Source organism: Oncorhynchus masou, chromosome 30 (genome assembly GCF_036934945.1).
Source record: "Oncorhynchus masou masou isolate Uvic2021 chromosome 30, UVic_Omas_1.1, whole genome shotgun sequence".
NCBI classification, from domain to species: Eukaryota; Metazoa; Chordata; class Actinopteri; order Salmoniformes; family Salmonidae; genus Oncorhynchus; species Oncorhynchus masou.
This window is the reverse complement of record NC_088241.1, coordinates 940,001-965,761: the sequence shown is the minus strand read 5'-3', so window position 1 is coordinate 965,761 and position 25,761 is coordinate 940,001. Positions and strand designations below refer to the sequence as shown.

The 25,761-nt window shown below is 48.8% G+C and overlaps 1 protein-coding gene across 3 annotated transcripts in view; it reads right to left on the bottom strand.

Moving 5' to 3' along the window:
- The window catches only part of LOC135521742 (disintegrin and metalloproteinase domain-containing protein 22-like), a 147,835-nt gene that overhangs the window by 12,190 nt on the left and 109,884 nt on the right, over positions 1-25,761 (bottom strand). For all 3 annotated transcript variants that reach the window (XR_010452603.1, XM_064947433.1, XM_064947434.1), the window contains exons 11-19: positions 9,898-10,064; positions 7,439-7,523; positions 7,226-7,316; positions 7,025-7,076; positions 1,936-2,035; positions 1,586-1,657; positions 1,379-1,471; positions 230-361; positions 77-140 (exon numbers count right to left, since the gene is read on the bottom strand). Coding sequence is in view for 2 of the 3 variants with exons in the window: in XM_064947433.1 (XP_064803505.1) it covers positions 77-140; positions 230-361; positions 1,379-1,471; positions 1,586-1,657; positions 1,936-2,035; positions 7,025-7,076; positions 7,226-7,316; positions 7,439-7,523; positions 9,898-10,064 (856 nt within the window). In the remaining variant the exon portion in view is untranslated. The remainder of the gene's footprint in view (positions 1-76; positions 141-229; positions 362-1,378; positions 1,472-1,585; positions 1,658-1,935; positions 2,036-7,024; positions 7,077-7,225; positions 7,317-7,438; positions 7,524-9,897; positions 10,065-25,761) is intronic.

Here is a 25,761-nt window from a genome sequence, read left to right as displayed (position 1 = left end):
CTGCAGTGAGTCTCATTGAGGTCGACATAAAAACGTTTTCATCGGTGATTGAATCAAAAACAGTTTTGCTACTCACTCTCTCCCCACAGGTACTTGCACTGTCTGTCTTTGGTCTTGCACCTCCCGTTGAAGCAACGACCCTGGACACAGAGGAATGGTACACGTCAAACACAAACACACACCTGTACACGCCGACTGGTCCACTCTGATTATTCTTGATATCTCTTACCTGTTCCTTTTCACATGAGTAGCCGTCCATCTTGTGCACGTTCGGGGGACACTGGCTGGAGTTACCAGTGCAGTTCTCTGGAATATCACAGTCATTCACTGCCTCCCTACAAACCACGCCCATAAACTCCATCTGCCCACACACAACACAGGTCAAAGCACGTCAGCAGGTGTATGACATTTACTCCTGAAGTACTGACCTGTTGCACAGACTACAACCACTGTAATTATTATTTGACCCTGCTGGTCATCTATGAACGTTTAAACATCTTGAAGAACAATCTGGTCTTAATGGCCTTGCACTCTTATAATCTCCACCCGGCACAGCCAGAAGAGGACTGGCACTCCCTCAGAGCCTGGTTCCTCTCCACCCGGCACAGCCAGAAGAGGACTGGCACTCCCTCAGAGCCTGGTTCCTCTCCACCTGGCACAGCCAGAAGAGGACTGGCACTCCCTCAGAGCCTGGTTCCTCTCCACCCGGCACAGCCAGAAGAGGACTGGCACTCCCTCAGAGCCTGGTTCCTCTCCACCCGGCACAGCCAGAAGAGGACTGGCACTCCCTCAGAGCCTGGTTCCTCTCCACCCGGCACAGCCAGAAGAGGACTGGCACCCCCTCAGAGCCTGGTTCCTCTCCACCCGGCACAGCCAGAAGAGGACTGGCACTCCCTCAGAGCCTGGTTCCTCTCCACCTGGCACAGCCAGAAGAGGACTGGCACCCCCTCAGAGCCTGGTTCCTCTCCATCTTGCACAGCCAGAAGAGGACTGGCACTCCCTCAGAGCCTGGTTCCTCTCCACCTGGCACAGCCAGAAGAGGACTGGCACTCCCTCAGAGCCTGGTTCCTCTCCACCTGGCACAGCCAGAAGAGGACTGGCACTCCCTCAGAGCCTGGTTCCTCTCCACCCGGCACAGCCAGAAGAGGACTGGCACTCCCTCAGAGCCTGGTTCCTCTCTAGGTTCCTGCCTTTCTAGGGAGTTTTTCCAAGCCACCGTTCTTCTACAACTGCATTGCTTGCTGTTTGGGGTTTTAGGCTGGGTTTCTGTATAACACTTCATGGCATTTGCTGATGTAAAAAGGGCTTTATAAATACATTTGATTGATTGATTGATTATGCATATGTGCGTGATGTGACAATGCATAGTGTCCTGTACCTGACAGTTGTTACAGCAGAGTCCGTCGCTACACTTTGAGCCTTGTGTGAGTGTACACTTCTGACAGCACTTCTCTCCCTCCCTCTCGCACTCCTAGTGAAGGAACACAAACACATATAAACAAACACATATGAATCAAGGTTCCCTGTAGATTCTCCAGGACCAGAGGTGTCTAGGGCCAATGTCTGTCCACTCTCAGCTACTCACCGCTGGGCTACCACAGTCACACTCCTCCCCTGGCTCCACCAAACCATTCCCACACTCTGGAGGGTCAACCAGCTGGAGTCACAGAGAGCGAGGGAGGAGAGTGAAAGAGAGGAGAGAGGAGAGAGGTTAGGTTTATCTAAGTGCTTTGGGTGAAATTTAAGAAAAGTGCTTTATAAGCTTTGAAGTTATTTTCTTCATTTTCCCCTCCAGGGCTGTGTGTGTGTGTGTGTGTGTGTGTGTGTGTGTGTGTGTGTGTGTGTGTGTGTGTGTGTGTGTGTGTGTGTGTGTGTGTGTGTGTGTGTGTGTGTGTGTGTGTGTGTGTGTGTGTGTGTGTGCGTGCGTGCGTGTACCTTTATGGGTTTGTTGAAGAGACAGGCTCCACCACCAGTGTTGAGGAAGGTGTGGTACTCCTCCACATTGCAGTTGGAGAACCTCTTGGGCAGGTAGAAGCTGTTCAACACAACCACAGAGTCACGCAGTTACAGTGGAAACAACTGCAGCACGTCAACAACAACACACATCCCTCTGAGACACACTGTGCCACTCTTGTGTTGCTTTAGCGTTGTCCTTACAGAGAGAAGGCCAGTAGTGTGGTATATACTTACAAATGACCCGATATGAACAGGAAGGAAACATTCACCACAAGACGTGTTGAACAAGACTGACTAACATTTCTGACTGATTCTAAGAGTTGGTTCCATTTCAGTTCAATCCAATCCCTTACAGCCCACCATCTATAGAATAACACACACACACACACACACACACACACACACACACACACACACACACACACACACACACACACACACACACACACACACCTTTTATCTGTTGATGACCACAGTCAGGGTCAGAGAATAGGGAGTAGCGGTAAGGCATTGGCATACAAGATTAATATTGACTGATGGTGTGTAGAGGAAATAATATTTGTCACATTATTGTTGTTGTTATTGTCCTTGTTGTTGCTTCTGGTTGTGAATCATAACCGTGATGTGTGGTGGCAGAAACCAGGTCCCATTGATAGCTTAAGGACAAAGGTGTCTTTTGTTGCAAAAATTGATTGACTTGAAATGAATACATTTCTGCAGACCACCTTTGCTCTGAAGTAATCAATAGCACCTGGTTTTCTAGTAAGCAATTGACACTCAATCAGGGGTCTTTCTGTTGTTAGTCTGTCATTGTTAGTGTTGACCCCTTGCTGCTCTGCATTTCTGCAATCAGGGCTTAGCCTCAGACACCATTGTCCTGTCTCGCCATAGCACTGTTGCTAAATGATACAGCAAATATGTATCCGCTTTGAGTAGTAATGCTAGTGAGTGGCTAATGGGAGCTAGTGCTGTAAACACAATGCAGCAAATCCTGGGCCCAACAGCAGCTTTCCCGGAGAAAGGAAATGGTGGAAGTCAAGGGGCTGAGTTGAGTTTGGATTATTGTAGCACTTACAATAGTAGTGAGAGTCATACTGATTAGGAATCAAACAAAGGCTCACAATAACAGAGAGAGAGAGAGACCTCCAATGAATCACTTGCAATATAGATATACATCAACCCTCCCTTACTTCTTTCTATGTTTCTCTCAGTCTCTTCTTCTCTCTCGCTAAACACTCTAAATGCAGAGAGGATAGTGTATGATGACTGATAAAGAACATTTCCCATTTGTGGTCGGTGGCCCCAACATAGCCTCAACATAGTAAAACCCTCAGTAATGAAGAACCTAACACAGAGGAACCCAGTGTGATACAAACACAAGTCTCTCATTCATCCAGTGCATTATGGCACCCCCAGGCTGGTTAACAACCCAATTGTGTGCACGCACGCACACACGTACACGCACACACACACACACACACAATTTAGGGAACCCAGATAGAACCCCAAGCCTTTTGATGGAGAGAACCACCACACAGTAGACTGTCAGTATTAGTTAACAGGAACAGACATGCAGGCGCTGAGAAGAGAAAATAAAAAGTGACTGATACTTGCTCATTGAATACGAGTGTCTGAAATACCATTGACCTCTGCTTAGAGAGAGGGAGTCTGGGTAAGAGCCATGTGCTGGGAAAGGGTAAATAATAACTTCTGACCTTTGACATGCTGACCCCATGGAGAGGTTGCTAAAGTCAGATAACAATATCAAAGATAGAATCCTAAAAGGGGTCCGTGCTGTTGAGTACAGTATTAATGGAGATAAATCATATTGGTCTCGTACGGGAATGACATTGCAGACTGTATCAATCGGTTAGATGGACAAGACATGATGGGTAGGGCTCATTGTCAAAGCTTTAAGGGGGAAAAGGGATCCCCCCTATGAGTATAACAGTAGAACAATCCGTTGCTCCAAAAGTGCTCAGCGAGTGACATCAGCCCAAAACTGAAAAAATATATGAAAATAAATCTGAAAAATATATGTACATAATGAACATAAATAAATACAGCTGAGATCAGACCACAGAGCTGTATTTCTTTACACTGCATCATCATCTGAAGAAGACGAAGCTACGGCAGGACATCGAGCCACAGAGGCCGTAATGCTATTGGATGGAATGGGAAAGGTTGAGATGACTGACAACCCTTCCAGGCAGCCGATTGGTTTAAACTACACGAGCAGCGTTCCAGCCAAGCTTCTGCTCACCTGCTGTCCCATTTGGGATTGAGGGGAAACGCAAGAGGTATTAAAGAAGAGGGGTAAAGACACACATCCTCCATACTAACACACACAGCCCTCACACACAGTTGCATCCATATAGATACACTCACACACACAAGCTGCAAAGCAGCAAGCGTGTACACACAGAAACACACAATGAATGTAAACATTTGGCTGACAAGGACAGTAAAAGAGCTCCACAGTTAACCAAGAGAGGTATAACATATTATTCAGAATATAGAATGTGATTGGTGAAACTCTACGTAGCAGTTCAGGACATGACCAATCACTCACAGATAATATTACTAATATGAATCCCTGGCCAAACAGTCCAGTGCCTGAAGTTACTGATGTCTGAAGTAAACAACAGCCTCTACTGCCATCTAGTGGAACATTTCCTGAACTACAACTCAGTCGAAAGTATTTTCTAATGCTCCAGACGTTAACCCAGTCAACACTAACAAGATAATCACTGTGAATGTATTATTTGTCCTAATTCAGATGATCTTCCCTGCCTAAATGTCCAACTAAGTCAGACTGACTATTTTTCTGGGTAGTCACTTTCTGGCCAGTCTAAGATAAACAAAGGTGGCATTATCATCAGAACTGATGAACAAGTATATGAGATATTAGTTCTTAGTTGGAGTTAAGGTTAGGTTCAGAGTTAGGGTTAGGTTTAAGGTTGAGGGTTAGGTTTAAGGCTGAGAGTTAGGGGTAAGGTTATGGTGAGTTAGGGGTAAGGTTATGGTGAGTTAGGGGTAAGGTTATGGTGAGTTAGGGGTAAGGTTATGGTGAGTTAGGGGTAAGGTTATGGTGAGTTAGGGGTAAGGTTATGGTGAGTTAGGGTAAGGTTATGGTGAGTTAGGGGTAAGGTTATGGTGAGTTAGGGGTAAGGTTATGGTGAGTTAGGGTTAGTGGTTATGGTGAGTTAGGGGTAAGGTTATGGTGAGTTAGGGGTAAGGTTATGGTGAGTTAGGGGTAAGGTTATGGTGAGTTAGGGGTAAGGATATGGTGAATTAGGGGTAAGGTTATGGTGAGTTAGGGGTAAGGTTATGGTGAGTTAGGGGTAAGGTTATGGTGAGTTAGGGGTAAGGTTATGGTGAGTTAGGGGTAAGGTTATGGTGAGTTAGGGTTAGTGGTTATGGTGAGTTAGGGGTAAGGTTATGGTGAGTTAGGGGTAAGGTTATGGTGAGTTAGGGGTAAGGTTATGGTGAGTTAGGGGTAAGGTTATGGTGAGTTAGGGGTAAGGTTATGGTGAGTTAGGGTTAGTGGTTATGGTGAGTTAGGGGTAAGGTTATGGTGAGTTAGGGGTAAGGTTATGGTGAGTTAGGGGTAAGGTTATGGTGAGTTAGGGGTAAGGTTATGGTGAGTTAGGGTTAGTGGTTATGGTGAGTTAGGGGTAAGGTTATGGTGAGTTAGGGGTAAGGTTATGGTGAGTTAGGGGTAAGGTTATGGTGAGTTAGGGGTAAGGTTATGGTGAGTTAGGGGTAAGGTTATGGTGAGTTAGGGGTAAGGTTATGGTGAGTTAGGGTAAGGTTATGGTGAGTTAGGGGTAAGGTTATGGTGAGTTAGGGGTAAGGTTACGGTGAGTTAGGGGTAAGGTTATGGTGAGTTAGGGTAAGGTTATGGTGAGTTAGGGGTAAGGTTATGGTGAGTTAGGGGTAAGGTTACGGTGAGTTAGGGGTAAGGTTATGGTGAGTTAGGGGTAAGGTTATGGTGAGTTAGGGGTAAGGTTATGGTGAGTTAGGGGTAAGGTTATGGTGAGTTAGGGGTAAGGTTATGGTGAGTTAGGGTAAGGTTATGGTGAGTTAGGGGTAAGGTTATGGTGAGTTAGGGTAAGGTTATGGTGAGTTAGGGGTAAGGTTATGGTGAGTTAGGGGTAAGGTTATGGTGAGTTAGGGGTAAGGTTATGGTGAGTTAGGGGTAAGGTTATGGTGAGTTAGGGGTAAGGTTATGGTGAGTTAGGGGTAAGGTTATGGTGAGTTAGGGGTAAGGTTATGGTGAGTTAGGGGTAAGGTTACGGTGAGTTAGGGGTAAGGTTATGGTGAGTTAGGGGTAAGGTTATGGTGAGTTAGGGGTAAGGTTATGGTGAGTTAGGGGTAAGGTTATGGTGAGTTAGGGTTAGTGGTTATGGTGAGTTAGGGGTAAGGTTATGGTGAGTTAGGGGTAAGGTTATGGTGAGTTAGGGGTAAGGTTATGGTGAGTTAGGGGTAAGGTTATGGTGAGTTAGGGTAAGGTTATGGTGAGTTAGGGGTAAGGTAATGGTGAGTTAGGGGTAAGGTTATGGTGAGTTAGGGGTAAGGTTATGGTGAGTTAGGGGTAAGGTTATGGTGAGTTAGGGGTAAGGTTATGGTGAGTTAGGGGTAAGGTTATGGTGAGTTAGGGGTAAGGTTATGGTGAGTTAGGGGTAAGGTTATGGTGAGTTAGGGTAAGGTTATGGTGAGTTAGGGGTAAGGATATGGTGAGTTAGGGGTAAGGTTATGGTGAGTTAGGGGTAAGGTTATGGTGAGTTAGGGGTAAGGTTATGGTGAGTTAGGGGTAAGGTTATGGTGAGTTAGGGGTAAGGTTATGGTGAGTTAGGGTTAGTGGTTAAACGTGCAGTACTTCCATCCTTTCTGACATGGTCAGATAGTGACAACCCTCTTCTCTAAGAGACTAACACACTATGACATCACAGCGACACAGAGATGCACAGAGGGAACACACGTTTGGAATGTCGGCATTGCCGCGGGAGATGGGGTCTGTTGCCATGGCAGTGTGCGACGTGGCAGTACTTTAGAGGAAACTTACCCAACATCATCCATGATGCAGCCAGACCAACGGTCATCACACTTGCACTCGCCTGTGGAACACACAACATACATGTCTCTGTGTGGCCTGTGAGTGTGTGTGTGTGTGTGTGTGTGTGTGTGTGTGTGTGTGTGTGTGTGTGTGTGTGTGTGTGTGTGTGTGTGTGTGTGTGTGTGTGTGTGTGTGTGTACAGGATTGTACCGTTGAGGATCCTCTTCTTGTCAGAAAAGATGCCAATGTTTTGTCCCAGAGACTGGGCCAGGGTTATGGCCATCTCATCTGTCTTGCCATACTGACAGAGGAAGGGAGGAGAAAAGAAAGAAAGAGAGAGAACAGAGAGAGAGAATAAGTTCTTAAATTGTGCCTAAAAGAGATGCTGATTAAGGTCCATTTTCATCCTGAAGCGGGGCCTACCTCATTGACTCCTCCTCCTTTAGTTAGAGAACAGACTCCTCCCATATAGGAAGCTCCTCCCCAGCTGCTATGGAACCGGTTCCCTCTGGTAAAAAGAGAGGAAGTAATTAAATCTCTAAACCAGGGGTTCCCAGACTTTTTTGCCCCGTCAAATAAGGATGTCACCAACAGCCAATGTTAACTTTTTAATTTGGGGCTATGACAGTCTATTACAAATGAGTCTGACAGGAAGCATGGTTTGAAGTGACTAAAATGCATCACATTTTAGTCACATTTAGTCACACACTCAGAGACAGACTGAACCCATGCCACCCCCTCTCCTCCACCCCACACAGAGACAGACAGATCCCATACCACCCCCTCTCCCCCAGCCCAAACAGAGACAGACAGAACCCATACCACCCCCTCTCCCCCAGCCCAAACAGAGACAGACAGAATCCATACCACCCCCTCTCCCCCAGCCCAAACAGAGACAGACAGAACCCATACCACCCCCTCTCCCCCACCCCACAGAGACAGACAAACAGACCCCATACCACCCCCTCTCCCCCAGCCCAAACAGAGACAGACAGAATCCATACCACCCCCCTCTCCCCCAGCCCAAACAGAGACAGACAGAATCCATACCACCCCTCTCCCCCAGCCCAAACAGAGACAGACAGAACCCATACCACCCCCTCTCCCCCAGCCCAAACAGAGACAGACAGAACCCATACCACCCCCTCTCCCCCAGCCCAAACAGAGACAGACAGAATCCATACCACCCCCTCTCCCCCAGCCCAAACAGAGACAGACAGAACCCATACCACCCCCTCTCCCCCACCCCACAGAGACAGACAGACAGACCCCATACCACCCCCTCTCCCCCAGCCCAAACAGAGACAGACAGAACCCATACCACCCCCTCTCCCCCAGCCCAAACAGAGACAGACAGAATCCATACCACCCCCTCTCCCCCAGCCCAAACAGAGACAGACAGAACCCATACCACCCCCTCTCCCCCACCCCACAGAGACAGACAGACAGACCCCATACCACCCCCTCTCCCCCAGCCCAAACAGAGACAGACAGAACCCATACCACCCCCTCTCCCCCACCCCACAGAGACAGACAAACAGACCCCATACCACCCCTCTCCCCCAGCCCAAACAGAGACAGACAGAACCCATACCACCCCCTCTCCCCCACCCCACAGAGACAGACAAACAGACCCCATACCACCCCCTCTCCCCCAGCCCAAACAGAGACAGACAGAATCCATACCACCCCTCTCCCCCAGCCCAAACAGAGACAGACAGAATCCATACCACCCCCTCTCCCCCAGCCCAAACAGAGACAGACAGAACCCATACCACCCCTCTCCCCCAGCCCAAACAGAGACAGACAGAATCCATACCACCCCCTCTCCCCCAGCCCAAACAGAGACAGACAGAACCCATACCACCCCCTCTCCCCCACCCCACAGAGACAGACAGACAGACCCCATACCACCCCCTCTCCCCCAGCCCAAACAGAGACAGACAGAACCCATACCACCCCCTCTCCCCCAGCCCAAACAGAGACAGACAGAACCCATACCACCCCCTCTCCCCCAGCCCAAACAGAGACAGACAGAACCCATACCACCCCCTCTCCCCAGCCCAAACAGAGACAGACAGAACCCATACCACCCCCTCTCCCCCAGCCCAAACAGAGACAGACAGAACCCATACCACCCCCTCTCCCCCACCCCACAGAGACAGACAGACAGACCCCATACCACCCCCTCTCCCCCAGCCCAAACAGAGACAGACAGAACCCATACCACCCCCTCTCCCCCAGCCCAAACAGAGACAGACAGAACCCATACCACCCCCTCTCCCCCAGCCCAAACAGAGACAGACAGAACCCATACCACCCCCTCTCCCCCACCCCACAGAGACAGACAGACAGACCCCATACCACCCCCTCTCCCCCAGCCCAAACAGAGACAGACAGAACCCATACCACCCCCTCTCCCCCAGCCCAAACAGAGACAGACAGAACCCATACCACCCCCTCTCCCCCACCCCACAGAGACAGACAGACAGACAGACAGACCCCATACCACCCCCTCTCCCCCAGCCCAAACAGAGACAGACAGAACCCATACCACCCCCTCTCCCCCAGCCCAAACAGAGACAGACAGAACCCATACCACCTCCTCTCCCCCACCCCACAGAGACAGACAGAACCCATATCACCCCCTCTCCCCCAGCCCAAACAGAGACAGACAGACAGACAGACCCCATACCACCCCCTCTCCCCCAGCCCAAACAGAGACAGACAGACAGACAGACCCCATACCACCCCCTCTCCCCCAGCCCAAACAGAGACAGACAGAACCCATACCACCTCCTCTCCCCCACCCCACAGAGACAGACAGACAGAACCCATACCACCCCCTCTCCCCCAGCCCAAACAGAGACAGACAGGCTTACGAGAAAAGATGCACGGAGTCACACTTCTCCTTGATGAAGTCTCGTCTGTACTTCATGAACTCCCTCAAGGTCACCATGGGGTCGTCGTCGATGTTGAACCGGTTGTCAGCCGCCCACGTCTCCATGGCAACCAGCACAATGCGGGTGTTGAGCTGCTCCTTGAAGATCTGGGAAGGGAGCGTGACATCAGAACACCAAACATCAGACCAACAGAACAGCTACAGGAAATACAGTGCTGTCTGTCTCTTGAGAGTTGACTGACATCAAAACATTTCCTACAAAACTACTTAAATGACCTAAATGACTTTGAAAGCTGACAGATCTAATGACGACATCCATTCCAACAGACTTATGTCTGGGGGGATAACAACAAATAATGGTAGTGTTTGTGATTCTAATCTGAGCAGCTTATGAGAACACTGCTCTGTGGCCAGACAGAATCAACAGAGGCTAATAGTCTCTTCAAAGGACACAATGGGGACAAGTGGTACAGTGAGAGAACATGTTTGCCTGAATAGGATGAAAATCTATTAAACAACCTGTTTGACTGCCCAGATAAACAGTGGAGACGGTGAGGGGAGGGAGGGAGGACATGTAAAGACTGGTTGATTTAACTGAATACCAGCAGTAGTCTCATATGGACAGAGATGGAGAGGGGAGGGAGGGAGGGAGGACCTGTAAAGACTGGTTGATTTAACTGAATACCAGCAGTAGTCTCATATGGACAGAGATGGAGAGGGGAGGGAGGACCTGTAAAGACTGGTTGATTTAACTGAATACCAGCAGTAGTCTCATATGGACAGAGATGGAGAGGGGGGAGGGAGGGAGGACCCGTAAAGACTGGTTGATTTAACTGAATACCAGCAGTAGTCTCATATGGACAGAGATGGAGAGGGGAGGGAGGGAGGGAGGACCTGTAAAGACTGGTTGATTTAACTGAATACCAGCAGTAGTCTCATATGGACAGAGATGGAGAGGGGAGGGAGGGAGGGAGGACCTGTAAAGACTGGTTGATTTAACTGAATACCAGCAGTAGTCTCATATGGACAGAGATGGAGAGGGGAGGGAGGGAGGACCTGTAAAGACTGGTTGATTTAACTGAATACCAGCAGTAGTCTCATATGGACAGAGATGGAGAGGGGAGGGAGGGAGGACCCGTAAAGACTGGTTGATTTAACTGAATACCAGCAGTAGTCTCATATGGACAGAGATGGAGAGGGGAGGGAGGAGGGAGGACCTGTAAAGACTGGTTGATTTAACTGAATACCAGCAGTAGTCTCATATGGACAGAGATGGAGAGGGGAGGGAGGGAGGGAGGACCTGTAAAGACTGGTTGATTTAACTGAATACCAGCAGTAGTCTCATATGGACAGAGATGGAGAGGGGAGGGAGGGAGGACCTGTAAAGACTGGTTGATTTAACTGAATACCAGCAGTAGTCTCATATGGACAGAGATGGAGAGGGGAGGGAGGGAGGACCCGTAAAGACTGGTTGATTTAACTGAATACCAGCAGTAGTCTCATATGGACAGAGATGGAGAGGGGAGGGAGGGAGGGAGGACCTGTAAAGACTGGTTGATTTAACTGAATACCAGCAGTAGTCTCATATGGACAGAGATGGAGAGGGGAGGGAGGGAGGGAGGACCTGTAAAGACTGGTTGATTTAACTGAATACCAGCAGTAGTCTCATATGGACAGAGATGGAGAGGGGAGGGAGGGAGGGAGGACCTGTAAAGACTGGTTGATTTAACTGAATACCAGCAGTAGTCTCATATGGACAGAGATGGAGAGGGGAGGGAGGGAGGACATGTAAAGACTGGTTGATTTAACTGAATACCAGCAGTAGTCTCATATGGACAGAGATGGAGAGGGGAGGGAGGGAGGACCTGTAAAGACTGGTTGATTTAACTGAATACCAGCAGTAGTCTCATATGGACAGAGATGGAGAGGGGAGGGAGGGAGGACCTGTAAAGACTGGTTGATTTAACTGAATACCAGCAGTAGTCTCATATGGACAGAGATGGAGAGGGGAGGGAGGGAGGGAGGACCCGTAAAGACTGGTTGATTTAACTGAATACCAGCAGTAGTCTCATATGGACAGAGATGGAGAGGGGAGGGAGGGAGGACCTGTAAAGACTGGTTGATTTAACTGAATACCAGCAGTAGTCTCATATGGACAGAGATGGAGAGGGGAGGGAGGGAGGGAGGACCTGTAAAGACTGGTTGATTTAACTGAATACCAGCAGTAGTCTCATATGGACAGAGATGGAGAGGGGAGGGAGGGAGGGAGGACCTGTAAAGACTGGTTGATTTAACTGAATACCAGCAGTAGTCTCATATGGACAGAGATGGAGAGGGGAGGGAGGGAGGACCTGTAAAGACTGGTTGATTTAACTGAATACCAGCAGTAGTCTCATATGGACAGAGATGGAGAGGGGAGGGAGGGAGGACCCGTAAAGACTGGTTGATTTAACTGAATACCAGCAGTAGTCTCATATGGACAGAGATGGAGAGGGGAGGGAGGGAGGGAGGACCTGTAAAGACTGGTTGATTTAACTGAATACCAGCAGTAGTCTCATATGGACAGAGATGGAGAGGGGAGGGAGGGAGGGAGGACCTGTAAAGACTGGTTGATTTAACTGAATACCAGCAGTAGTCTCATATGGACAGAGATGGAGAGGGGAGGGAGGGAGGGAGGACCTGTAAAGACTGGTTGATTTAACTGAATACCAGCAGTAGTCTCATATGGACAGAGATGGAGAGGGGAGGGAGGGAGGACATGTAAAGACTGGTTGATTTAACTGAATACCAGCAGTAGTCTCATATGGACAGAGATGGAGAGGGGAGGGAGGGAGGACCTGTAAAGACTGGTTGATTTAACTGAATACCAGCAGTAGTCTCATATGGACAGAGATGGAGAGGGGAGGGAGGGAGGACCTGTAAAGACTGGTTGATTTAACTGAATACCAGCAGTAGTCTCATATGGACAGAGATGGAGAGGGGAGGGAGGGAGGACCCGTAAAGACTGGTTGATTTAACTGAATACCAGCAGTAGTCTCATATGGACAGAGATGGAGAGGGGAGGGAGGGAGGACCTGTAAAGACTGGTTGATTTAACTGAATACCAGCAGTAGTCTCATATGGACAGAGATGGAGAGGGGAGGGAGGGAGGGAGGACCTGTAAAGACTGGTTGATTTAACTGAATACCAGCAGTAGTCTCATATGGACAGAGATGGAGAGGGGAGGGAGGGAGGGAGGACATGTAAAGACTGGTTGATTTAACTGAATACCAGCAGTAGTCTCATATGGACAGAGATGGAGAGGGGGAGGGAGGGAGGACATGTAAAGACTGGTTGATTTAACTGAATACCAGCAGTAGTCTCATATGGACAGAGATGGAGAGGGGAGGGAGGGAGGACCTGTAAAGACTGGTTGATTTAACTGAATACCAGCAGTAGTCTCATATGGACAGAGATGGAGAGGGGAGGGAGGGAGGACCTGTAAAGACTGGTTGATTTAACTGAATACCAGCAGTAGTCTCATATGGACAGAGATGGAGAGGGGAGGGAGGGAGGGAGGACCTGTAAAGACTGGTTGATTTAACTGAATACCAGCAGTAGTCTCATATGGACAGAGATGGAGAGGGGGAGGGAGGGAGGGAGGACCTGTAAAGACTGGTTGATTTAACTGAATACCAGCAGTAGTCTCATATGGACAGAGATGGAGAGGGGAGGAGGGAGGACCTGTAAAGACTGGTTGATTTAACTGAATACCAGCAGTAGTCTCATATGGACAGAGATGGAGAGGGGAGGGAGGGAGGGAGGACCTGTAAAGACTGGTTGATTTAACTGAATACCAGCAGTAGTCTCATATGGACAGAGATGGAGAGGGGAGGGAGGGAGGACCTGTAAAGACTGGTTGATTTAACTGAATACCAGCAGTAGTCTCATATGGACAGAGATGGAGAGGGGAGGGAGGGAGGACCTGTAAAGACTGGTTGATTTAACTGAATACCAGCAGTAGTCTCATATGGACAGAGATGGTGAGGGGAGGGAGGGAGGGAGGACCTGTAAAGACTGGTTGATTTAACTGAATACCAGCAGTAGTCTCATATGGACAGAGATGGAGAGGGGGAGGGAGGGAGGGAGGACCTGTAAAGACTGGTTGATTTAACTGAATACCAGCAGTAGTCTCATATGGACAGAGATGGAGAGGGGAGGGAGGGAGGACCTGTAAAGACTGGTTGATTTAACTGAATACCAGCAGTAGTCTCATATGGACAGAGATGGAGAGGGGAGGGAGGACCTGTAAAGACTGGTTGATTTAACTGAATACCAGCAGTAGTCTCATATGGACAGAGATGGAGAGGGGAGGGAGGGAGGACCTGTAAAGACTGGTTGATTTAACTGAATACCAGCAGTAGTCTCATATGGACAGAGATGGAGAGGGGAGGGAGGGAGGGAGGACCTGTAAAGACTGGTTGATTTAACTGAATACCAGCAGTAGTCTCATATGGACAGAGATGGAGAGGGGAGGGAGGACCTGTAAAGACTGGTTGATTTAACTGAATACCAGCAGTAGTCTCATATGGACAGAGATGGAGAGGGGAGGGAGGACCTGTAAAGACTGGTTGATTTAACTGAATACCAGCAGTAGTCTCATATGGACAGAGATGGAGAGGGGAGGGAGGGAGGACCTGTAAAGACTGGTTGATTTAACTGAATACCAGCAGTAGTCTCATATGGACAGAGATGGAGAGGGGAGGGAGGGAGGGAGGACCTGTAAAGACTGGTTGATTTAACTGAATACCAGCAGTAGTCTCATATGGACAGAGATGGAGAGGGGAGGGAGGGAGGACCTGTAAAGACTGGTTGATTTAACTGAATACCAGCAGTAGTCTCATATGGACAGAGATGGAGAGGGGAGGGAGGGAGGACATGTAAAGACTGGTTGATTTAACTGAATACCAGCAGTAGTCTCATATGGACAGAGATGGAGAGGGGAGGGAGGGAGGACCTGTAAAGACTGGTTGATTTAACTGAATACCAGCAGTAGTCTCATATGGACAGAGATGGAGAGGGGAGGGAGGGAGGGAGGACCTGTAAAGACTGGTTGATTTAACTGAATACCAGCAGTAGTCTCATATGGATGCAGTAGTCTCATATGGACAGAGATGGAGAGGGGAGGGAGGGAGGGAGGACATGTAAAGACTGGTTGATTTAACTGAATACCAGCAGTAGTCTCATATGGACAGAGATGGAGAGGGGAGGGAGGGAGGACATGTAAAGACTGGTTGATTTAACTGAATACCAGCAGTAGTCTCATATGGACAGAGATGGAGAGGGGAGGGAGGGAGGACCTGTAAAGACTGGTTGATTTAACTGAATACCAGCAGTAGTCTCATATGGACAGAGATGGAGAGGGGAGGGAGGGAGGACCTGTAAAGACTGGTTGATTTAACTGAATACCAGCAGTAGTCTCATATGGACAGAGATGGAGAGGGGAGGGAGGGAGGGAGGACCTGTAAAGACTGGTTGATTTAACTGAATACCAGCAGTAGTCTCATATGGACAGAGATGGAGAGGGGAGGGAGGGAGGGAGGACCTGTAAAGACTGGTTGATTTAACTGAATACCAGCAGTAGTCTCATATGGACAGAGATGGAGAGGGGAGGGAGGGAGGACCTGTAAAGACTGGTTGATTTAACTGAATACCAGCAGTAGTCTCATATGGACAGAGATGGAGAGGGGAGGGAGGGAGGACCTGTAAAGACTGGTTGATTTAACTGAATACCAGCAGTAGTCTCATATGGACAGAGATGGAGAGGGGAGGGAGGGAGGACCTGTAAAGACTGGTTGATTTAACTGAATACCAGCAGTAGTCTCATATGGACAGAGATGGAGAGGGGAGGGAGGGAGGGAGGACCTGTAAAGACTGGTTGATTTAACTGAATACCAGCAGTAGTCTCATATGGACAGAGATGGAGAGGGGAGGGAGGGAGGGAGGACCTGTAAAGACTGGTTGATTTAACTGAATACCAGCAGTAGTCTCATATGGACAGAGATGGAGAGGGGAGGGAGGACCTGGGACTGGGATTTAACTGAATACTGTAATGGACAGAGATGGAGATTTAACTGAATACCAGCAGTAGTCTCATATGGACAGAGATGGTGAGGGGAGGGAGGGAGGGAGGACCTGTAAAGACTGGTTGATTTAACTGAATACCAGCAGTAGTCTCATATGGACAGAGATGGAGAGGGGAGGGAGGGAGGGAGGACCTGTAAAGACTGGTTGATTTAACTGAATACCAGCAGTAGTCTCATATGGACAGAGATGGAGAGGGGAGGGAGGGAGGACCTGTAAAGACTGGTTGATTTAACTGAATACCAGCAGTAGTCTCATATGGACAGAGATGGAGAGGGGAGGGAGGACCTGTAAAGACTGGTTGATTTAACTGAATACCAGCAGTAGTCTCATATGGACAGAGATGGAGAGGGGAGGGAGGGAGGACCTGTAAAGACTGGTTGATTTAACTGAATACCAGCAGTAGTCTCATATGGACAGAGATGGAGAGGGGAGGGAGGGAGGGAGGACCTGTAAAGACTGGTTGATTTAACTGAATACCAGCAGTAGTCTCATATGGACAGAGATGGAGAGGGGAGGGAGGAGGACCTGTAAAGACTGGTTGATTTAACTGAATACCAGCAGTAGTCTCATATGGACAGAGATGGAGAGGGGGGTGGGAGGACCTGTAAAGACTGGTTGATTTAACTGAATACCAGCAGTAGTCTCATATGGACAGAGATGGAGAGGGGAGGGAGGGAGGACCTGTAAAGACTGGTTGATTTAACTGAATACCAGCAGTAGTCTCATATGGACAGAGATGGAGAGGGGAGGGAGGGAGGGAGGACCTGTAAAGACTGGTTGATTTAACTGAATACCAGCAGTAGTCTCATATGGACAGAGATGGAGAGGGGAGGGAGGGAGGACCTGTAAAGACTGGTTGATTTAACTGAATACCAGCAGTAGTCTCATATGGACAGAGATGGAGAGGGGGGGAGGGAGGACATGTAAAGACTGGTTGATTTAACTGAATACCAGCAGTAGTCTCATATGGACAGAGATGGAGAGGGGAGGGAGGGACTGGTTGATTTAACTGTAAAGACTGGTTGATTTAACTGAATACCAGCAGTAGTCTCATATGGACAGAGATGGAGAGGGGAGGGAGGGAGGGAGGACCTGTAAAGACTGGTTGATTTAACTGAATACCAGCAGTAGTCTCATATGGACAGAGATGGAGAGGGGAGGGAGGGAGGGTAGTCTCATATGGACAGGACCTGTAAAGACTGGTTGATTTAACTGAATACCAGCAGTAGTCTCATATGGACAGAGATGGAGAGGGGAGGGAGGGAGGGAGGACCTGTAAAGACTGGTTGATTTAACTGAATACCAGCAGTAGTCTCATATGGACAGAGATGGAGAGGGGAGGGAGGGAGGACCTGTAAAGACTGGTTGATTTAACTGAATACCAGCAGTAGTCTCATATGGACAGAGATGGAGAGGGGAGGGACTGGTTGATTTAACTGAATACCAGCAGTAGTCTCATATGGACAGAGATGGAGAGGGGAGGGAGGGAGGACTGTAAAGACTGGTTGATTTAACTGAATACCAGCAGTAGTCTCATATGGACAGAGATGGAGAGGGGAGGGAGGAGGGAGGACCTGTAAAGACTGGTTGATTTAACTGAATACCAGCAGTAGTCTCATATGGACAGAGATGGAGAGGGGAGGGAGGGAGGGAGGACCTGTAAAGACTGGTTGATTTAACTGAATACCAGCAGTAGTCTCATATGGACAGAGATGGAGAGGGGAGGGAGGGAGGGAGGACCTGTAAAGACTGGTTGATTTAACTGAATACCAGCAGTAGTCTCATATGGACAGAGATGGAGAGGGGGGAGGGAGGGAGGGAGGACCTGTAAAGACTGGTTGATTTAACTGAATACCAGCAGTAGTCTCATATGGACAGAGATGGAGAGGGGAGGGAGGGAGGACCTGTAAAGACTGGTTGATTTAACTGAATACCAGCAGTAGTCTCATATGGACAGAGATGGAGAGGGGAGGGAGGGAGGGACCTGTAAAGACTGGTTGATTTAACTGAATACCAGCAGTAGTCTCATATGGACAGAGATGGAGAGGGGAGGGAGGGAGGACCTGTAAAGACTGGTTGATTTAACTGAATACCAGCAGTAGTCTCATATGGACAGAGATGGAGAGGGGAGGGAGGGAGGACCTGTAAAGACTGGTTGATTTAACTGAATACCAGCAGTAGTCTCATATGGACAGAGATGGAGAGGGGAGGGAGGGAGGACCTGTAAAGACTGGTTGATTTAACTGAATACCAGCAGTAGTCTCATATGGACAGAGATGGAGAGGGGGAGGGAGGGAGGACCTGTAAAGACTGGTTGATTTAACTGAATACCAGCAGTAGTCTCATATGGACAGAGATGGAGAGGGGAGGGAGGGATGACCTGTAAAGACTGGTTGATTTAACTGAATACCAGCAGTAGTCTCATATGGACAGAGATGGAGAGGGGAGGGAGGGAGGGAGGACCTGTAAAGACTGGTTGATTTAACTGAATACCAGCAGTAGTCTCATATGGACAGAGATGGAGAGGGAGGGGAGGGAGGAGGACCTGTAAAGACTGGTTGATTTAACTGAATACCAGCAGTAGTCTCATATGGACAGAGATGGAGAGGGAGAGGGAGGGAGGGAGGACCTGTAAAGACTGGTTGATTTAACTGAATACCAGCAGTAGTCTCATATGGACAGAGATGGAGAGGGGAGGGAGGGAGGACCTGTAAAGACTGGTTGATTTAACTGAATACCAGCAGTAGTCTCATATGGACAGAGATGGAGAGGGGAGGGAGGACCTGTAAAGACTGGTTGATTTAACTGAATACCAGCAGTAGTCTCATATGGACAGAGATGGAGAGGGGAGGGAGGGAGGACCTGTAAAGACTGGTTGATTTAACTGAATACCAGCAGTAGTCTCATATGGACAGAGATGGAGAGGGGAGGGAGGGAGGACCTGTAAAGACTGGTTGATTTAACTGAATACCAGCAGTAGTCTCATATGGACAGAGATGGAGAGGGGAGGGAGGGAGGGAAAGGACCTGTAAAGACTGGTTGATTTAACTGAATACCAGCAGTAGTCTCATATGGACAGAGATGGAGAGGGGAGGGAGGGAGGACCTGTAAAGACTGGTTGATTTAACTGAATACCAGCAGTAGTCTCATATGGACAGAGATGGAGAGGGGAGGGAGGGAGGGAGGACCTGTAAAGACTGGTTGATTTAACTGAATACCAGCAGTAGTCTCATATGGACAGAGATGGAGAGGGGAGGGAGGGAGGACCTGTAAAGACTGGTTGATTTAACTGAATACCAGCAGTAGTCTCATATGGACAGAGATGGAGAGGGGAGGGAGGGAGGGAGGACCTGTAAAGACTGGTTGATTTAACTGAATACCAGCAGTAGTCTCATATGGACAGAGATGGAGAGGGGAGGGAGGGAGGACCTGTAAAGACTGGTTGATTTAACTGAATACCAGCAGTAGTCTCATATGGACAGAGATGGAGAGGGGAGGGAGGGAGGACCTGTAAAGACTGGTTGATTTAACTGAATACCAGCAGTAGTCTCATATGGACAGAGATGGAGAGGGGAGGGAGGGAGGACCTGAAAAGACTGGTTGATTTAACTGAATACCAGCAGTAGTCTCATATGGACAGAGATGGAGAGGGGAGGGAGGGAGGACCTGTAAAGACTGGTTGATTTAACTGAATACCAGCAGTAGTCTCATATGGACAGAGATGGAGAGGGGAGGGAGGGAGGACCTGTAAAGACTGGTTGATTTAACTGAATACCAGCAGTAGTCTCATATGGACAGAGATGGAGAGGGGAGGGAGGGAGGGGGAGGACCTGTAAAGACTGGTTGATTTAACTGAATACCAGCAGTAGTCTCATATGGACAGAGATGGAGAGGGGAGGGAGGGAGGACCTGTAAAGACTGGTTGATTTAACTGAATACCAGCAGTAGTCTCATATGGACAGAGATGGAGAGGGGAGGGAGGGAGGAGGACCTGTAAAGACTGGTTGATTTAACTGAATACCAGCAGTAGTCTCATATGGACAGAGATGGAGAGGGGAGGGAGGGAGGAGGACCTGTAAAGACTGGTTGATTTAACTGAATACCAGCAGTAGTCTCATATGGACAGAGATGGAGAGGGGGGAGGGAGGGAGGACCTGTAAAGACTGGTTGATTTAACTGAATACCAGCAGTAGTCTCATATGGACAGAGATGGAGAGGGGAGGGAGGGAGGGAGGACCTGTAAAGACTGGTTGATTTAACTGAATACCAGCAGTAGTCTCATATGGACAGAGATGGAGAGGGGAGGGAGGGAGGGAGGACCTGTAAAGACTGGTTGATTTAACTGAATACCAGCAGTAGTCTCATATGGACAGAGATGGAGAGGGGAGGGAGGGAGGACCTGTAAAGACTGGTTGATTTAACTGAATACCAGCAGTAGTCTCATATGGACAGAGATGGAGAGGGGAGGGAGGGAGGACCTGTAAAGACTGGTTGATTTAACTGAATACCAGCAGTAGTCTCATATGGACAGAGATGGAGAGGGGAGGGAGGGAGGACCTGTAAAGACTGGTTGATTTAACTGAATACCAGCAGTAGTCTCATATGGACAGAGATGGAGAGGGGAGGGAGGGAGGACCTGAAAGACTGGTTGATTTAACTGAATACCAGCAGTAGTCTCATATGGACAGAGATGGAGAGGGGAGGGAGGGAGGACCTGTAAAGACTGGTTGATTTAACTGAATACCAGCAGTAGTCTCATATGGACAGAGATGGAGAGGGGAGGGAGGGAGGACTTGTAAAGACTGGTTGATTTAACTGAATACCAGCAGTAGTCTCATATGGACAGAGATGGAGAGGGGAGGGAGGGAGGGAGGACCTGTAAAGACTGGTTGATTTAACTGAATACCAGCAGTAGTCTCATATGGACAGAGATGGAGAGGGGAGGGAGGGAGGACCTGTAAAGACTGGTTGATTTAACTGAATACCAGCAGTAGTCTCATATGGACAGAGATGGAGAGGGGAGGGAGGGAGGGAGGACCTGTAAAGACTGGTTGATTTAACTGAATACCAGCAGTAGTCTCATATGGACAGAGATGGAGAGGGGAGGGAGGGAGGGAGGGAGGACCTGTAAAGACTGGTTGATTTAACTGAATACCAGCAGTAGTCTCATATGGACAGAGATGGAGAGGGGAGGGAGGGAGGACCTGTAAAGACTGGTTGATTTAACTGAATACCAGCAGTAGTCTCATATGGACAGAGATGGAGAGGGGAGGGAGGGAGGACCTGTAAAGACTGGTTGATTTAACTGAATACCAGCAGTAGTCTCATATGGACAGAGATGGAGAGGGGAGGGAGGGAGGACCTGAAAAGACTGGTTGATTTAACTGAATACCAGCAGTAGTCTCATATGGACAGAGATGGAGAGGGAGGGAGGGAGGACCTGTAAAGACTGGTTGATTTAACTGAATACCAGCAGTAGTCTCATATGGACAGAGATGGAGAGGGGAGGGAGGAGGACCTGTAAAGACTGGTTGATTTAACTGAATACCAGCAGTAGTCTCATATGGACAGAGATGGAGAGGGGAGGGAGGGAGGGAGGACCTGTAAAGACTGGTTGATTTAACTGAATACCAGCAGTAGTCTCATATGGACAGAGATGGAGAGGGGAGGGAGGGAGGGAGGACCTGTAAAGACTGGTTGATTTAACTGAATACCAGCAGTAGTCTCATATGGACAGAGATGGAGAGGGGAGGGAGGGAGGGAGGACCTGTAAAGACTGGTTGATTTAACTGAATACCAGCAGTAGTCTCATATGGACAGAGATGGAGAGGGGGGGTGGGTGGGAGGACCTGTAAAGACTGGTTGATTTAACTGAATACCAGCAGTAGTCTCATATGGACAGAGATGGAGAGGGGAGGGAGGGAGGGAGGACCTGTAAAGACTGGTTGATTTAACTGAATACCAGCAGTAGTCTCATATGGACAGAGATGGAGAGGGGAGGGAGGGAGGGAGGACCTGTAAAGACTGGTTGATTTAACTGAATACCAGCAGTAGTCTCATATGGACAGAGATGGAGAGGGGAGGGAGGGAGGGAGGACCTGTAAAGACTGGTTGATTTAACTGAATACCAGCAGTAGTCTCATATGGACAGAGATGGTGAGGGGAGGGAGGGAGGGAGGGAGGGAGGACCTGTAAAGACTGGTTGATTTAACTGAATACCAGCAGTAGTCTCATATGGACAGAGATGGAGAGGGGAGGGAGGGAGGGAGGACATGTAAAGACTGGTTGATTTAACTGAATACCAGCAGTAGTCTCATATGGACAGAGATGGAGAGGGGAGGGAGGGAGGACCTGTAAAGACTGGTTGATTTAACTGAATACCAGCAGTAGTCTCATATGGACAGAGATGGAGAGGGAGGGAGGGAGGACCTGTAAAGACTGGTTGATTTAACTGAATACCAGCAGTAGTCTCATATGGACAGAGATGGAGAGGGGAGGGAGGGAGGACCTGTAAAGACTGGTTGATTTAACTGAATACCAGCAGTAGTCTCATATGGACAGAGATGGAGAGGGGAGGGAGGGAGGACCTGTAAAGACTGGTTGATTTAACTGAATACCAGCAGTAGTCTCATATGGACAGAGATGGAGAGGGGAGGGAGGGAGGACCTGAAAGACTGGTTGATTTAACTGAATACCAGCAGTAGTCTCATATGGACAGAGATGGAGAGGGGAGGGGAGGGAGGACCTGTAAAGACTGGTTGATTTAACTGAATACCAGCAGTAGTCTCATATGGACAGAGATGGAGAGGGGAGGGAGGGAGGACTTGTAAAGACTGGTTGATTTAACTGAATACCAGCAGTAGTCTCATATGGACAGAGATGGAGAGGGGAGGGAGGGAGGGAGGACCTGTAAAGACTGGTTGATTTAACTGAATACCAGCAGTAGTCTCATATGGACAGAGATGGAGAGGGGAGGGAGGGAGGACCTGTAAAGACTGGTTGATTTAACTGAATACCAGCAGTAGTCTCATATGGACAGAGATGGAGAGGGGAGGGAGGGAGGGAGGACCTGTAAAGACTGGTTGATTTAACTGAATACCAGCAGTAGTCTCATATGGACAGAGATGGAGAGGGGAGGGAGGGAGGGAGGACCTGTAAAGACTGGTTGATTTAACTGAATACCAGCAGTAGTCTCATATGGACAGAGATGGAGAGGGGGGAGGGAGGGAGGACCTGTAAAGACTGGTTGATTTAACTGAATACCAGCAGTAGTCTCATATGGACAGAGATGGTGAGGGGAGGGAGGGAGGGAGGACCTGTAAAGACCTGTAAAGACTGGTTGATTTAACTGAATACCAGCAGTAGTCTCATATGGACAGAGATGGAGAGGGGAGGGAGGGAGGACCTGTAAAGACTGGTTGATTTAACTGAATACCAGCAGTAGTCTCATATGGACAGAGATGGAGAGGGGAGGGAGGGAGGACCTGTAAAGACTGGTTGATTTAACTGAATACCAGCAGTAGTCTCATATGGACAGAGATGGAGAGGGGAGGGAGGGAGGACCTGAAAAGACTGGTTGATTTAACTGAATACCAGCAGTAGTCTCATATGGACAGAGATGGAGAGGGGAGGGAGGGAGGACCTGTAAAGACTGGTTGATTTAACTGAATACCAGCAGTAGTCTCATATGGACAGAGATGGAGAGGGGAGGGAGGGAGGACTTGTAAAGACTGGTTGATTTAACTGAATACCAGCAGTAGTCTCATATGGACAGAGATGGAGAGGGGAGGGAGGGAGGGAGGACCTGTAAAGACTGGTTGATTTAACTGAATACCAGCAGTAGTCTCATATGGACAGAGATGGAGAGGGGAGGGAGGGAGGACCTGTAAAGACTGGTTGATTTAACTGAATACCAGCAGTAGTCTCATATGGACAGAGATGGAGAGGGGAGGGAGGGAGGGAGGACCTGTAAAGACTGGTTGATTTAACTGAATACCAGCAGTAGTCTCATATGGACAGAGATGGTGAGGGGAGGGAGGGAGGGAGGGAGGACCTGTAAAGACTGGTTGATTTAACTGAATACCAGCAGTAGTCTCATATGGACAGAGATGGAGAGGGGAGGGAGGGAGGGAGGACCTGTAAAGACTGGTTGATTTAACTGAATACCAGCAGTAGTCTCATATGGACAGAGATGGAGAGGGGAGGGAGGGAGGGAGGACCTGTAAAGACTGGTTGATTTAACTGAATACCAGCAGTAGTCTCATATGGACAGAGATGGAGAGGGGAGGGAGGGAGGACCTGTAAAGACTGGTTGATTTAACTGAATACCAGCAGTAGTCTCATATGGACAGAGATGGAGGGGAGGGAGGAGGGAGGGAGGACCTGTAAAGACTGGTTGATTTAACTGAATACCAGCAGTAGTCTCATATGGACAGAGATGGAGAGGGGAGGGAGGGAGGGAGGACCTGTAAAGACTGGTTGATTTAACTGAATACCAGCAGTAGTCTCATATGGACAGAGATGGAGAGGGGAGGGAGGGAGGGAGGACCTGTAAAGACTGGTTGATTTAACTGAATACCAGCAGTAGTCTCATATGGACAGAGATGGAGAGGGGAGGGAGGGAGGGAGGACCTGTAAAGACTGGTTGATTTAACTGAATACCAGCAGTAGTCTCATATGGACAGAGATGGAGAGGGGGGGAGGGAGGGAGGGAGGACCTGTAAAGACTGGTTGATTTAACTGAATACCAGCAGTAGTCTCATATGGACAGAGATGGAGAGGGGAGGGAGGGAGGGAGGACCTGTAAAGACTGGTTGATTTAACTGAATACCAGCAGTAGTCTCATATGGACAGAGATGGAGAGGGGAGGGAGGGAGGAGGACCTGTAAAGACTGGTTGATTTAACTGAATACCAGCAGTAGTCTCATATGGACAGAGATGGAGAGGGGAGGGAGGGAGGACCTGTAAAGACTGGTTGATTTAACTGAATACCAGCAGTAGTCTCATATGGACAGAGATGGAGAGGGGAGGGAGGGAGGGAGGACCTGTAAAGACTGGTTGATTTAACTGAATACCAGCAGTAGTCTCATATGGACAGAGATGGAGAGGGGAGGGAGGGAGGAGGACCTGTAAAGACTGGTTGATTTAACTGAATACCAGCAGTAGTCTCATATGGACAGAGATGGAGAGGGGAGGGAGGGAGGAGGACCTGTAAAGACTGGTTGATTTAACTGAATACCAGCAGTAGTCTCATATGGACAGAGATGGAGAGGGGAGGGAGGGAGGGAGGACCTGTAAAGACTGGTTGATTTAACTGAATACCAGCAGTAGTCTCATATGGACAGAGATGGAGAGGGGAGGGAGGGAGGGAGGACCTGTAAAGACTGGTTGATTTAACTGAATACCAGCAGTAGTCTCATATGGACAGAGATGGAGAGGGGAGGGAGGGAGGGAGGACCTGTAAAGACTGGTTGATTTAACTGAATACCAGCAGTAGTCTCATATGGACAGAGATGGAGAGGGGAGGGAGGGAGGGAGGACCTGTAAAGACTGGTTGATTTAACTGAATACCAGCAGTAGTCTCATATGGACAGAGATGGAGAGGGGGAGGGAGGGAGGACCTGTAAAGACTGGTTGATTTAACTGAATACCAGCAGTAGTCTCATATGGACAGAGATGGAGAGGGGAGGGAGGGAGGGAGGACCTGTAAAGACTGGTT